Here is a 16816-nt window from a genome sequence, read left to right on the forward strand (position 1 = left end):
TAACGTAGTCTTTCATTGCTTCCCAGGTTTTCTACTAACCTTTTTTTATTTACTATATAGTTGCAATGGAAATTCTCTTAATTTGATTTGCGAAATTGTCGGAATTTGTATAGTAACTACTTTTATTCATCAGTGTATACATATCTAACACGTTACGTTTTAAATATTCAAGTCACCTTAGGTCAAACCAATATGGATACTATTTTAATAATTATATGGTATCAGAAGAGTTTTTGTGAAGATTTTAGAAATTTCAGTTGTTGAGATCATGAGCCAATTGAAGCTAGACCATCATGGAAAACCTGGAAGCAATGGACGGCTATTTCGTCCTATTGTTAGACTCCTCAGCGGTGCACATCCACACTCCACGATCCGAACACAGGATGTATCAGTCTCGAACGCGAGCGCTTAACCACTAGACCACTGAGCCGACCGGAAACAAACGATGTTAATGTCTAACTTCAACAAATCCACGAAATTGAGAGACACATCCATTATTGTCATCAGTGAGTTACTGACCCGGTTGAACTCCACTGGTCACTGCTTCTCACTAGAACTCCAGGATATACATCTTGAAGCCAGTCACTAGTTAGTACATGCTGATTAGTATCAGAAGGGGTTTTGTGGATATTATAGTAATTATGTGGTGTCTAAAGACTGAAGACTTATTTTTCTCGCTCCTTTTCTGTATATCATCAAATGTAGTAGAAAAATATGAAACTCTATTTTGTAAAAGAAAATAATCAACCAATTATTTTCAATATCAAGCGTATACATTGAGTTCATTTTATCCCAATGGGAATTTCATAATAAAATTGAACTTTCATCCTCTAACATTAACGATTGAAGTATGATTCGAAAACACTATTCAATTATTAGATTAACTGAAAATCACTGTTCATAAGTGATTCCGTTGGATTCTTCATAATGATGTGTCAGGTACCCCATAAGAATATAAATACTTAGATGAAAGTATATTCAACAAACGAGTCCCGAATACAATGAAACAAATGTCCATCATCTTAATCCAATAGCAGTTCATCTATTGTACATAATAATATATAATCCATACAAACACCACATCTGCCACAGCTTAAATGAGAATCCAAAATTCTGCAGTCAATTGTCGTCTTCTCCTTAGGTTTATCGTGCCTGTCCGATCGTGTACTGAATGTAGACTCTGTATGATCTAGAATATGCTCCTAAGTATTAGGATTACCAACCAAAATTGAAACGAACTCACCTGGGTCCTGGGATTGTATACAAACACCATGTCGGTTGTGTAATGAAACCACTGATATCTAGAATTCGAATCATAGATCATGGATCATGGATCTTCATATCCCCAAGTTATGAATGTTGTGGCTTCATTTAAAACATTATTCTCATACTGACTAGAGTATTCATTAGAAGTGGCTTCATGATAAGGAGAAACAACAGTTGATATGAAATCATCAGAGTTGTAATCAAGATCGAGTTCATTTAGGACTCGTGCTTTGCATTGAACAAGTTCTCTACAAGAAACAAATGCATTGTGAGGAAAAATAACATTTGATATGACATCAAGATTTGAGTTTTCTGAAATGTTTTCCTCACATTCATTAAAAATGTAATTGGAGGGTGATGGATCCCTCGAAAAATCAGAATATATCAAAACTGTATCAGGTTTTCGATCATCATTTGATTCAGTCAACATGTTTTTCTCAAATTTGTAAGAAATTTCATCAGAAATATGTGAAACATCAGAACAAATCGTATCTGGTATAATAACATGAGAAATCTGATAAGTTGATTGATTAGAAACTTTTGTTTCACAAGGATTCTGAATTTCATTTAACTCTGGTTTGTTATATGACCCTATACTACTTTTCGAAGTCGTCGTTAAAGATAAATGATCATTAGCAGCACTCAACTTAATAGGACCACAATAACGAATTCTAGCATTAGTTTCAGCTAAATGAACCGTATCCAATCTTACCACATTTAAATCATTTAAAATTACGAAATACACAGAAATTAAATGGGCGAAACCTGTCACAGGACAAACATTGACAAAACTTGTGTCCATCTTCGTCAACTGTATCGCAACTCAATGAATCATCTGCGTAACTTTGAGTACGCACTGGATTGGGATGACGTAGTAATGTAGTGGAATTTTTGATGTCCTGATGAATCATTTTACTAAAATTTCCTCCTTTACCGCATTCGAAATTTGTATAATTGGCATAGTCTAGCAATAGTTCCTTGAGAATTGCATAAGAAAGCGAAACAGACTTTTCTGGTAAAGCCAGAATTTTTAATAAGCTGTATGCTTCTTTTCCGATGAATGTGAGTAAATGTGCCATAATATTAACATCCTCAACATCTTCCTTGATCATAATCCAGATTTCGAATCTTTCCAAGTAATCCTCAAAAGCATCAAAATCTGAATGTATGTCCAACCATTCTATCACATGCTTCATCGCAACGGCAGTGTGATAATTAGAAGTATTTGAATTATAATACAAACCAGGAATCCCACAAAATAACGCAATTTCACCAAGAAGTATTAGATAAACACGAATGAACGTATTGTATTTGGTATTTGAAATCAAAGCAGTCAACAAGTACAAACGATTCATTAGTTCATACAAACACCACAAAGATCCAGTATTTCATATGATGGTTTTGAAGGTGTTGGTTGATTTAATTTGTTATAATTCTATTATAAAAGTCTCCTATTAGTTTTATTTCTATCGTATGTAGTTCACATAAAAGTAGTTTGATCATATTACCAACTCAATGATTCTTTCTTTTTATATATAATTTTTCTAGATTGAAGTTGCGACAAGAAATCGATTTGAAAAATCTGATTGGTTCAAAACATTCTATCGTCCAAATGCTGTTGTATCAGCTGCATTATTCTGTTATCCAAAATGTTCAGCTATTATGTGTAATCTTTCTGGAATATTCATAATTCTAATATTTCTATGCTCATTTATTCATTATTTATAACAAAATGAAGCCAATCCATTCAATTTTTGATGTTAATTCCATGTATTCAAAAGAAAGACAACAAAAATAAATGTCATCAGTCTCAAATACACTTACATTGTCCAATTATACATGAGTGTATTCAAGAAGTGGTAATGTTCCTTTTTGTTTTTGCATCAAGTTCATTTTTGAATATTTCAAACATAAACCTTTTTTTTAAAAAAAAACTGTATTTCAAGCATTTAATTTTGAGAAGAAAAAGAAGAAAGGAAAAGTACCCGAAATACCGAAACAAATAAAATTCATTTATCATGTAAAATATAAAAACTCACCTGAAATAGTTCTATATAAGGGAATCAGCATTCTTTATGTTAAGCATTTATTTTATCTATATTAAGCATGCTAATTTTAACCAAAAAAAATAATAATAACCCCTTGAAAATTTTAATTTATTCTTATTTTTTAACCAGAGTTCTTTTTTTTTGTTGTTTAGCGTATCTTTTATCATTTACCATTATTATTAGTATAGTTGAGCTACTGTTTCATTTTTTTTGTATAGATAAGATTTGAGTAATAAACATTTAACTACTGACTAGTAGTATGGATCATTGAAGTAAATTTATAAGTAGTCATTAAAAGTTTCTGTTTGGTAACTGGAAAATCCATGTCATTTTTGTTCTTGGTTATTTTTTTGGAAAAAAATTGCAGGTATAAATGATTGATATCATTGTTTATTCACTTTCTTAAGCTCCAGGATTTTTTTTCTCGCTTTATGCATGACTTTTCGTGAACTCTTTCTTATTGAAATATACTCTGTTAATGGATAATCCTAGAGTTAGCATAATAAAAATATTTCAATTTTTTAGTCATTTTGCATTAAATTTATCAAACTGATGAATTGCCAAGCAGTTTTATTCTTTATCTTTGTACTCAATGATTAAGAAGAAATGAATCAAGTAGGAACTATAAAACAATCGTTCTTGAATATGTATTTAAATAATTGAATTAACTAACATGTACAGTGGTACTAAACAACTAAAGTCCAATAGAAATGACTAAACGCAATTGAACTGAAATGATATTTCTTTAATGAGGATGAGTGTGTATTGATGTTTAATGAAATATATATGTTAAATTAACTTTATCGAAGTATTCTAAACGATGTAATAAGTCATTTGGCTTCTTATAGTTTCCATAGTATTCATTTGTTTTCACTGATTTATGTGAGTTTATATTTAATGTTCCGACTGGTTAGACATAAATGCACAGTGTTAAGTGAATCAGTCAATAGTATTGTGTTGGTTTTGCGGAAACAAATTACTCAACATTAGCGATAAATTAGTCTGTGGATCTATCAAAAACAACATATAATCTATAAACGGATGAGGTTGTGTAGACTCAAAAGTGCCATGAAAACATTTGAATGGAAGGGCAACAGAAGATGTAGAGACCTATCATGTTAAGCTACTGTATTGCATGAGCTGTAAACTATATTCAGACTTTTTTTATTTTGAACTTTCTTTGTCAATCGTCATTAAGATTTGCATGTTAGGTGGTTCTTCCTAGTTAGTCTGCTGCTGACGTTTTTGTGGGAAATACATTAAATCATGAAATTTCCTGGTGTGGCCTTCTGATAGCGTATTGTTAGCAACAGATGTTCAACGTTACCGGTCACAGAAGGTATACGAAATTTTTTTGAATCGTTCTCTATGCGATTCTGCATCTCACATTAAACTGTTATTGACACAGACACCACACTGACTTTCAGGTGGTAATTTTTACGCTCTACACTAAAGACAGTTGAGCACATGATAATGTTATTTTCCATATTTCTAACTCGATGTTTAAGAATATATGGATTACATATAAACTCGAGTACAAAAGTTCGTGCATGTATATTTAGGTGATGGTATCAACTAACAAGTGCAGTAATAATGAACGGGATCAAATCTTAATATACAATTCAGTGGACAACTAGACTGGAATAATAGTAGAATTAGAATTAGGCCTCTCTTTAAATAACCGCTCTAACATCTAACGTACGCAAATGCGTCTCAACTGCTCAAAGTGTCGCCTAGTCTTTGTGTCTTAAATATATAAAGACCACAGTCACACGTGACCGTTTACAAGTGCAGAAATCATGTGGTGGCCAGTCTCAACAGAACTGGTCAACTCACTTTTAATAACAAAGCACCAAGCGAATAGGCAAACCACTCATTTCCCCTTTAACAACGTAGGAGAAGCAAGAGGTAAATTAGGTGGGATTAAATAAATATGCTCCCAGTTGAATTAGAATATCATAGTTCTAACAGAAAAATGGTCCACGATATGAATATTAGACAACGAAGTGATCATGCGAGACATGACGTTTTCCAATGAAATAAAACATAAAAGATGGAAAATGGAAATAACTGAACATGCTGAAGTTGCTTTACCGCAGACAACACAAGGTACTTGACTGAACAAAAATACTGGCACCCCACAGGTTCTAACGCCCAGAAGTTATTTATTTGTCTGAACACATAAAGATTGGTATAAGAGGGCATCAAATATATATACACCACATAATAATAATGAAGCCAGTAGCACTTATTACTAATTTGTATGAGGGCTGTGATACTGTCCGGGTGCCCAATCAAAAGTAGTTAGGTTTGTAAAGGAGCTAATCTTCAAACTTTTGACCTTCGTGTTTAATCCACAAAGCAGTGAAGCGACGTTAGGAGAATAAGTCTCATGCTATTTTGTGGCCAACAATATGGTCATACAACACTTGCTCCCACGTGAGCCAATGACTTGGAATTGTGGCTTTCCAACTCAACTTGGTGGATCCTCTGTACACACAACCAAGTTAAATCACCGGACATCCGCTTTTCGTCCTCTCAGTTTCGTCAACAACACCACCCCACAATGAAAAAGCAGGGTGTAGAACTTCCGTGGATGTGGCTGTATACTAGTGGCTATGTGCAGGCCTTTTGTGAAGGAGGTCGAACTCTCTCCACCCTTGGCCATACCAGGGCATTTGGAGGCAACGCCTTAAAAGATAAGATAACAGAGGTGGTATGACAACTATCACATCCAGTGTTCGACTAGGTACTAATAGCTTGATTTTTCACATTCCATCGCTCGATCTCAATACACGGAATACAACTTCCACTGAGTGAGCCTGTCGGGGCTAAGTTCCCTTATATCTGACTCCAATAAATAGTATCCAGTTAACTCAGTATTTAATGCAGGCTAAATCTCCTAGTGGAATTGTGGATTTACTAAAGAGATTATTCAAAGGCTTGAACATCAGTTATAGAGGCAGTTTATTGTTAAAGATTGGTAAAATCCACAAGTATATAGGAAGCATACACACAGTGAAACCAAGAGTGTGAGTGTGAGTGTTAAAATCCATATATATTATGAGTGATAATCAAATATGTATAAATTATTGATTTTCTGTGTAATACAACCAATGGGAGAATAGATTAAAAATTGATATATGCTCAATCAGACTCTCTTACATGGTGCATTAAGTGTCTAAACTACAGTGAGCAGATAAATAATGGACTAGTCGAATGGACCTACTACAGCCCAATTAGCGACTTTTCACAGCCATTAAAAGTTCGAGACTGACTAAACATGTGGGCGACTACACTGAATGTGGTATGGACGGATATACCCAAAGATCATACTGTTTACGTACAACCAGCTTCCATCAGCTTCTAGTCGACTGTGTCCATGATCAAGTACCAAAAAGAAGTGGTAACCACAGAACTATCCTATTTAACCTCATCACAAACTATATGCTTCTGAGGGACATGAATACTCCCATATTTTCTACGACTATAAGGGAGTGCCTTTAATAGCCGCGATTACCAAAAAGTGGTGGGGGCCAATAAGAGGTAATGAAGTATATTATCGTACAAACTGTGGTTCAAATAAAATGCACACCTGTAAAGGGGTGACCCTGGCTGAGGAGAGGAATTGAATGCTTGCCACAGCCGAAACTGAGAGACTACCGCAAAGGGAAATTTTCTCTGAAGGATTCTGACAGTAACATTGAGAAACAGATGCGATATCAAGGCTTGGAACGACAGGAAGCACTTCGTGACTAATCCAGCAGCCGAAGTATAGACTAAACTAAAATGTTTCGATGTGCTTATGACTTAACAAAAACCTACAAATCAGGAAGTATTGCCCTTGCAGAATTCTTGTCTACTTCAATATTAGTACTGCTCCAATAATACACCCAATCCTAAAATTGTAGATTTGTCATGATGTAACAGCCTAATCTATAAGATCTTACGTGGAAGTCACATAATTGTCTACCCTGACTCATTGTATTATAACAATCATCAAAATATGATGAAGGACACGTTTAGGCTAGAGATAGGACAATATTTCTTCTGATAGCATAGGACTACCGCTCAACGATATGTTTGACAGATTTACTGTTCGGTGAATTTCTTAACGTCTTTATTTCACTTGAAATAAGATAACAATCTCATACTTGATGTTGAAAGAAAACTCACTTTAGCTGAGTAACATTTCGAAAAAGACCTTTATCGGTTGCTAATACACGTGATGAATATGAGAGAAAATTATCTAGGTTGTGCTAAATCATGATGAAGACGGCGGAAATTTCTTACTGAAGTCTTGATTTACTTGTTTAACTTGCTCACAACAGCAGTAAAAATCCTTGGAAAGGTCGCGCTAATCGTGAACTTCTACCTTTCGTATGGCTTTGTGTTCAGCAGCTTATGTTTTTGTAAGTATGCTACCCATAACAACTGATTTTTTGCTTTTGGATAAAAGTAGTTGCCCAGAAAATATTTTTCATAAGTAGGCAAATTTGTTTTGTAATAGAGATGATCTATTTAGTGAACGTATACTTTTACAATATGTCTGAATGAACATACGTTTGTCTCTCATCATAAACCCTTAGAGTTTTGTGGTGAGTTGACATATCTTGGTAATATTTTTACCGCTATGTTTTACAAACAGCCTTGCAATATTCCGTCCCAAGTCATATGCAAATGCTAATAAAGTTTGGACAGATCGTATAAGCAAGTAAATGAGTCTGGTTATGTAGTCCGGTTCGTGACAAAATCCTTAAGTGCATCACAAGAATAAAACGTTACTAACCAAGATTCAAATAAAATTTATTTTTATCAATAATACTCGTCAAACTGCCTCTAACAAATAAGCGCTCTATGACTTATCTATTCCAAAATCGACTTATTTAGTTTTACTTAATAAGTGTTCTCTGTGCACTTGTACTCAGCTTTTGATTTAACTCTACATTTATCAGAGTTTTAAAAAAAGTATTGTGAAACGACACATGCGAGATTTTGCGTCATGTTTGCCTGCTTAGTTCTGAGTCTATTTGATTATACCATTTCTAGGAACTTTTATAAACCAACATTTATCAACTCGGTACTGCTATTTTATATTCCGGATCTCCACATTACAGACATTGCCTTTCCACCTTCCATACCAACCCAAGTTGACAAATACTACGCCATATGGAAGTCCCCAGATTGGTATACGTAAAACAAATTAGGGTCATCTAAGTCAATACTTTGAGACTGTATCACATTGAATCATCACTTCCACCTAACAAACATATACAATAATACTCGTTTCATCTAAAAACGTTATCATATTCGAGCAGTCGTCAATTGTTATAACGATCAGGTTTCCACTTTAACACGTATGGGACGTTAATTTACCTTAAACGAATATCTATACCAGATTCCCTCTCAGTTTCCATTCTACAGGACTTCAACACAGCTCAGATCAAGAAAATGTGTTTAGCCTGACCACAACGTAAATATATTTCCACACCCTAGCCCGAAACAATCCAACAACAATGAACAATCAATAATAAGTGAGTAATAATAATAAGGATAGGGGAATATATAACTCATCTGACACCTGTCAGGCTACCTACATGTCTGACTAAGCAGACAACCAATGATTATCATTCTCGCCCACACCATTAATAGACAGCGATTTCAAATTACTAATTTGTCGAATATCCTTTGCTTAGCGAATTCCGGTCACATAGAAACAGGTATGTTGTACGCCCGACTATTCCATCAATGCTTACGTTACAAAAGGTCAAGTATGTCCTGTATTCTCGCAAGCAGCCCTGAGTTTATCTTGTACACTCTACCTGTATGACTCAAGTAGCTATCCAGATATTAAAACACCAATCTTTCCAGTTGCTATTATCAAGGAATGGTGATTGATTGTGTGTAGAAGACTATTCTGAAGCAGATCCTAGTGCAGAAAGTCAAATATAACCCTGGTGTCATCCGTCAAAACACTTGATGTTGCCTGGTTCTGCGTTGCGTGTTACCGACGAACCATGACGGTGTTAAAAGTGGATAAAAATGTGGCATGTTCATTCGGATTCTGGAATAAACTTAACCGTTCCACTCAAGTCAATTTGTCATACGTTTTGCGAAATATAAACAGTGTAAAGAAAACCAATATTTTGGGTGTAACATAATCTACCCACACCGTGATAATCGTTACATCACGCATGATAATTTTGATAACTACAAAAGTAATGTCACTCCTCAGTGGTACAGCACTGCTGAGCGTTAATTTTCACGCAACACAGCTGCTCTCCGGTCAAATTTCTGTCTCCATCCTTGTAAATGGTAAAGTATCTAGTAATATCTAAGCATTCAGGGTTACTTTTGTAGCTCCGCTTTTCCAGTTGGAGCACATAACAGTGAAATTCGCTGGGCAAGCAGGTCAACATGTCTTGCAAAGTGGTTTGTTCATTGTCTTAGACATCTTTATAGATTGCTACGTGATAAACTGTGAAATTCATATGTCGTTCCAATGAAACCAGGATCACTACTGATAATGGCTGTGATGTGCTGAAGCAGCTTCCGTTATTTACTAAATGGAGTTACTACCTTTCACATAGTAGCGTGTCGTGACTAATCAGATTCCGATGTCTTTACGGGGACTTAATTGAACTTCCCGTTTGAAAATGTTGTACATTCAGTCTGTATGAAAAGACACGAGAATCAAAAAGTCGTAAGTTTTATTCGATTAAATGTTTTTTAACTAGTTTTCTGCCAACACTTTGAAATTTATTCATCATGGTATACTGACGTGATTTTATCACAATATCCAGGTATGCTTTATCCTATGGATACATTCTGTATCCAGTGACTGTATTTGGTATGGCATTTGTGATTCGTCTGATCCTGTACACCCAAGATATTGTTCGTACAACGGTACTGCGAAAGCGTTAAGCAACGATGGTTTCAAAACACTATCCAGTCTATGTCCTAATTATGCTGTGGGCAATTCAAAAGTTTGTTGTGATGAAAATCAGTTGAACTATTTTTCAAAGTCTGCTTCACTTGCTGCTATGTTGTTAAAAAGGTATATTTCTGCTTGCTTTTTACCCAGTTATCTCGATTCTATAACACCCACGTATTGTTTTCATTTGAATCATGCATTAAACACGGCTAGTTGAGATTATGACAACCAAATTAGCCTTCGTTGTATACCACCTTCATTGAACTGTAAATTGTCCTAACTATGTAGTAAGGGGAACATCTGACCATTTTCACGTATTTATGGGTAGCGTCTTTAATTCTGTACCCAGAATAGTGCAGTTCAAAGCACTCCATATCATTTAAAAAATATTTTTCGCTAATTTGTGACACTTGTGGTCAAATAACAGCTGTTGGTAATATTTGAGTGGTTCCTGAGGAAAAGGACGAATGGTTGAAAAAATACTATGCTATAGGAAGCGTCAACATGGATTGTGAAATGTGCATCAATAATAGTAGGTCAGATAAACCATTTTTTTAATGTTCTCAGTTTAAAATATCATTACATGTCTCCCTTCTACTTTCATCACCACTTCATTTCGTTTTTCTTTTAAATTTGTGTCCATAGGTTTGAGAAAGTAGATTGTTAAACTATAGTCCAAGTTATAATCCCAACTGGTTAGTTGCATTATCAATTCTAAGAGACGTGTTCGTATGGTTTTACTTTCCTATGAAAACACTTACCACACAGAGCTATCTATTTACAGCTTTATTAAGGATGTTATCCGTTTTCTATTCTCAGTTACAACTTAAGCTGATATGTATTTGTACCAGGCATCATATTGTTTATAAATGAATAACTGTTTTCGTAACACTTTTATTTGCATTGAAATAACTATGTAAACAATGCTAATACTATAGTTTAACCGGTACGTTTGGGTTCTTTTGTCATGATGTTTCTCTTTTGTCGTAGTTAATCTTACCTTAATGTCATCCATTTTCTTCTTAGTTTACTAATAAAATGATTTTAATAATTTCTTTTTAAAAAAATGGTTAGATGCCCAGCATGTTTCGCTAATTTTCGACTGCTTTTTTGTGCTATGACATGTGATCCAAATCAAGCACAGTTTATTACACCTACCATTAATGGGAAATTGGTTGAATCTATTACGTATACATTAACCGATCATATGGCAGATACATTTTTCAATAGTTGCAAGGTAATATTATATTTAACATTGAAAATATTTATTTACATAAAAACATGATTACTTTGATCGGCTTTGGAGGCATTTTTTTCTTAAAAAGAATTACCAAAGAACATACTCATAAAATGATTATGGTAGTTCAAGGTTTACGATTTAGTAGTTATTCAATTCTCAAGGATGTTTATAAGTTTTGTAATATAAAACATTGGTTGTTTGACTCAAGTATTTTAGAAGTTGAGTTATCCTTTTTAACTGGATTGAGAGCTTAGTGTACTGTCTGTTGCGTATTTGTTTAAATACCTGGATGTTAAAAGCCATGTTCTGTGAATATTAAGAAATAAATATCATTGAGTAATAGTTTTGATATTCCCTAAATAGTTATTTAAATCTTATTGGGTACTATTTAAGTCAGCCTTTCAACTTTTTTTCACAGGACTTTGTTGCCTTCAGGAAGATTTCTGCCAAATATGATCCCTAAACCATATTTAAATCCCATTTACTTCTTGACGTTAGAGACTGTCTTATAACCGAATCACCCTTCGAAGTCATTTTCCTTACTAATTACTTCACTATTTTAATTAACTGGGAAGATACGTAATCATCTTGTTCTATAGATTTTTCAATAAAGTACAAATGGATTTTAATTCCGGAAATAACACTTTCACAGGAATCAGTTATTATTAAAAGAAATCTTTAAAACTGAACTTGACATTTGTTCATCACACAAAACGATCATTCTGATGGAGTTTTGTGTTAGTGTGATGGCTTGGCCAAATGACGTCGATAGTCATAAGCTAGACTAGTTTGAGAAATTAATACGGTTTATGTAGTCTGTTCAACTTGCTATGGCGTATTAATCTTGTTGCAATTCAGAACAGTATGGCATTATGATCACTTTTTACTGTGTTATGTCATTGTTATTCAATATTTTACTGAATTTCGCAATAACTTTAATCGTGTAGAATTGGTTGAGATCGGAAATATGTTTTTATCGCATTCAAGTACATTAAACTTGAATAGTAAGCGACTGGCAAACAAATTATATCCAGTAATTTCACCTTAAAAATAGTGATTATATATGAATAGGCTAGTTGAACTCCACATAATTATTGTGCGGTCTAGTTGTACATTGTGGTGAATAGCTTGAATGATGGTGTGAAACATTCAGCGAAAAGAGTTTTAGGGTTATTTCCAGTATTTATACTGAAAGTAACCGTCTTGGAGTTATCATTGGTAAACCATATTTCGTGATATTAAGTAGTTCTGATGTTAGTTCTACTTTAAAATCTAGTTAAAAGATGTGACTGTGAATTGCTGTAAGTTGTTTCTGTTCACCCTATTGTCGCTGATGGTCTTATTTTCACAATATAACATTGAGTATCGTCTGTTTCCTGTGAGGTTAGGGGTGTAGTTTGGCGCTAAATACGGAAATATGTAAATTTCAAGTAATGGAGAACTCATTTTTCAGTTTTTTAAGACTCCCGGAGACAAATGATATATTTTTGTACATTCGGACTGTGGTTAGCATTGTAATTTGTTGCAGACATTTCGTCTCATTCGGGACTCATCAGTTGAATGTATCTGCATCCAAGTGTTGATGTTCACATTGAAACTTGAACCCACCGTTGTAATAACAATAATAATAATAATAATAATAATAATAATAATAATAATAATAAAACTAATCATACAAACCTCCACGAATAGACAAGTTATTTGTTTGCTTACCCAAAGCAATAGTAGTCCTTTAACTGAATCAAACCATCACATTTTTAAAAAAATTTGACAGGAGGTTACATTTGGTAGTAGTCGTGCAATAAGTTTAATGTGTGGTACTGCTGATTGTACACGTCAGTTATTATTAGAGAACCTTGGCAAATCAACTGATGGTGGTCGTAGCCCATTCGACATTCGATTTAATGTTGTCAATTCGTCAATTTATAAAAATTTTCAAACTATTCGGCCATTTGATTCATTGGCTTATCAATGTAATCAACGTGTTCCGAAACGCGCTAGTGATCCTGGTGGTCCAGCTTGTTCATGTATGGATTGTTCAAGTGCGTGTTCATCAGAACCACCGGATTTACCACCACAGCCTAGTGAACCAACTAAAATTTTTGGTAAGTTTTTTTCAGATTTAAATCATATGAACAATTTTTTTTACTACGAATCCAAATTGTTTGCTAAATTAGTTAGATTTGATGCTTAACGCGAAGCAGTCAATCGGTGACCAAAATAATTATTTGGTTTTTCCAATGACTACCCGCACTGAGCTACAACAAGTCCGTGAGCCGTGACTGTCACCACACTAGGTCTCTTTTACTAGAATTATCTACTTGCAATTGCTTTTTGTCCACAAAATGCATGATGGTGATGCGCAGATGGCATTGTGACGTCGCAGTTGTAATGAAATATCAAATGATAAAAAATATAAATGAGATAACTATTTGAGGACTTCCAGGGATGTCTTGAAAAATGGAAACACAGAGGAAACAAGCATATTGGCAAAGTGGGAGAGATAGCATTGTTGTACTATAAATTTTGTTTATTAAAGCTTCCATAACCTTAGTTCATGTATTTAGTGTATAGTATCTTCCTCATTATGCTGACTACTCTTTGTTTGAAATGACTATTGTTCATCCTAAATGGTTCCGTTAACCAAATAACACCTTCCAAGTTCCTTCTTGCTTAGGATCTCCCTTTTTTAAGGTTAAAAATCATACAACCAGGTTTTTAGTGCTTCAAATTGGTTAGATAAATAAGTATGAGGATAATATGCTTAAGTTGAATTGGACAATGGTAAAAAATGGTTATAGACTGTCAATGTACAGAGAATGAAAGTTTCTATACTCATTACCTTATATTTCATTAAGTTTACAAGAATAAAAGAAGACGACATACCTGACTTATCACTTCGAAATATTATTATTTAATAAGATGATAAATATGTCTCCGATCAATTTAACAAATAACGTAAAGAGAGCAACAATGACGATTGTTGCAGAATAATGTGAGTTCATTATATTTCGTTAGGTTCTCATCAGCTGCTTACAACCTAGATAATATTTTAAAAATCAACGTTATTACAGATATTGACATACTTATAAATACCAGGGTGATTAGAGTTGGATATGTGTATCATGATGTAGCGAAGATTCCGATAGGGTTAATGAGGCCACAAAAAATTGTTTCAGATGAACAAAGTTTGGGAGGGAAAGTTCCAGAACATTCAATTAGTGATCAGAATTCACAGAGTTAGCAGACATTAGGTGATTATGTAATGAAGCAACTGAAAACAGATTAATGGTAATAATGAAAGATATGGATTGAAATCAGTCAGTTATGAATTGAAGAAAAATGACAATGGTGTAATCAAACTTCAGAGAGTTGAAATAATGAATGATGCAATAAATAAAGAAAAAGGTGTAATGCCATCAGGTCAAAGAAAGATTTATTACTGCTTCTTTTTGGATACATAGATCTGGTTTTAAATGTTTGGTTGCTATCGCTTTGGCAAATTCCAAAAGATCGGAGTTTGAATATTTTTTAATCACCTTGAAAGACTTCACTATATCGAATTTATATCCTGTGTCAAGGAGGTGCCTTGAGATAGCACTGCCGAATATCTTTAATCCATTTGACTTTAGACTTTTCGAAATATGTTCTTTGAATCAGACGTAGGCTCTTGTTCCTGTTCTACCAGTGTAACTGCTTTGGCAGATACAAGTAAATTTGTATGCACAGTTGGTGGTAACATGAAAGGAGTACCTGTCGATCTTTGATTGTGTTAAAGAACATGTTGTTTTGGACAGGACAATCAGTTTAGCTGCAGGATAAGCTTGTCAATGCAGTTTTCAGTCTCACACTGATTGGCCCTTGTTATATCTAGTGCTTAGATCCTTGATATATCGTGTACAACTTGAGCACTCGAACGCTGGAACCCTCTAAGTTGCGAATGAGAGGACAGAAGATGAGTGAGCAGGAATGCTATTCCAAACGGTGTCAAATATGGTACAAAACTCTCAGGTGTTCATAGTTTTTAGGAAGAGCGAAATAATCATTATACTCATTCAATCCGCATACAGTGGTTTTAGCATTTGTTCAATAGGGAAGCTACACATCGAGATTCTGGAATGCTCCTCCAAAAGATGATTGGGTCGAATATTTTCGGTTCTTTCTGAGCTTCTTAGAGCTTCCTCGAGTTCGCCCGTGGGCCGTCCTCAAACCTCCCCTCTTTAAAGTCTTGAGTAAGACTTTTTCTCGGATCCACCTGAAACCTGACTACAGCATTCCTCTTGCAGTCCATCACTCTTGAAAGTTGTGCAGCTTTGCCCTTTCGTCTTTTATGTCTTCTACATTCGTTCTGCCCAGGGCTTCTTTGAGATGAATCCACGGGGATTTGGAACGGAAGTCGACTTTGTGCGATCAGTGTTCTGCCATCCCTTTGAATTTGATTTACATGTTTTATGCATATCCCGACATTTCTCCAAACTTAGTACAGTACATTTCCAATCCGACGTTCGATAATCTCTGCTTCCCACTTCCTGTTACCTTGATACGTCTTGACAAGTACCCCTTCGCCCACTTGGAAGCTGCGAGTGGCCGTCCGATACTCGTTTGTAGGTTTGTTTGTCCTGCCGGTAAGCGAAATACCGTTAACGACCTTTCGAAATTTCCTTCCGAACATTCACTCATCTGGTGACTTTCCTTCTGACACTGCCGGATTGGGGAAAACTCTGTATTTAACAGTATTTATCGGGCTAGTTTCTTTTCATTGTACTGTTATGGTATGGCAGCTCGATCCAATGCATAGTTATGACCGCTTCTATGTTGATCATAATGCTGATGATGCGTAAATTCATTATAACTTGGTAGTCTGTTAACTGGTTATTAGTACTCTGATTATAGCGACCAATTTGTTCTAGAAATTTAAATAAACTTTTTCTTCACTAATCTCATGATTTGTTTTTCTATTTAATATTAAAATAAATTTTTCAGATATCGATGTTTATCTATTCAGTGGTTATATTGTTTTCTCAATACTGACAATTAGTTTTGTTACATATCAAATGACAAAACTTGTTTACGGTTATAATAGTGCATCGATTAGCAGTTGTTGTACATCAGACTCGGATAGAGAGCATCTTATACAACAACAACAAACTCAAAGTGAAAATCAACCAGAAGGTAGAATTTCTTTGTTGGCTCGCTTAACAGCTTATTTTAATGAAATACTGACGAAGGTATGTTAGTTAATTACCAAAATATTACTCTTTAGGAATTATTTAATGATCTAGAGAGAGTCAGAAAGCCATTCGAAACAAAGTAATAACATTGAAACAT

The 16816-nt window shown here is 34.5% G+C and overlaps 2 protein-coding genes across 2 annotated transcripts in view; both read left to right on the forward strand.

Annotated features, from left to right (window-relative positions):
- The window catches only part of MS3_00009067 (uncharacterized protein), a 50482-nt gene extending 46369 nt beyond the window's left edge, over nucleotides 1-4113 (forward strand). The window contains exon 11 of the mRNA XM_051217405.1: nucleotides 2815-4113. Within this exon, the coding sequence (XP_051064801.1) occupies nucleotides 2815-2994 (180 nt within the window). The 3' untranslated portion in view covers nucleotides 2995-4113. The remainder of the gene's footprint in view (nucleotides 1-2814) is intronic.
- A 3535-nt stretch (nucleotides 4114-7648) lies between these two features.
- The window catches only part of MTSS1_2 (Metastasis suppressor protein 1), a 114695-nt gene continuing 105527 nt past the window's right edge, over nucleotides 7649-16816 (forward strand). Inside the window, exons 1-5 of the mRNA XM_051217406.1 lie at nucleotides 7649-7726; nucleotides 10118-10371; nucleotides 11323-11485; nucleotides 13263-13593; nucleotides 16472-16716. Coding sequence (XP_051064802.1) covers nucleotides 7697-7726; nucleotides 10118-10371; nucleotides 11323-11485; nucleotides 13263-13593; nucleotides 16472-16716 — 1023 coding nt within the window. The 5' untranslated portion in view covers nucleotides 7649-7696. The remainder of the gene's footprint in view (nucleotides 7727-10117; nucleotides 10372-11322; nucleotides 11486-13262; nucleotides 13594-16471; nucleotides 16717-16816) is intronic.

The sequence above is a fragment of the Schistosoma haematobium genome, chromosome 5 (assembly GCF_000699445.3).
Source record: "Schistosoma haematobium chromosome 5, whole genome shotgun sequence".
Classification (NCBI taxonomy): Eukaryota; Metazoa; Platyhelminthes; class Trematoda; order Strigeidida; family Schistosomatidae; genus Schistosoma; species Schistosoma haematobium.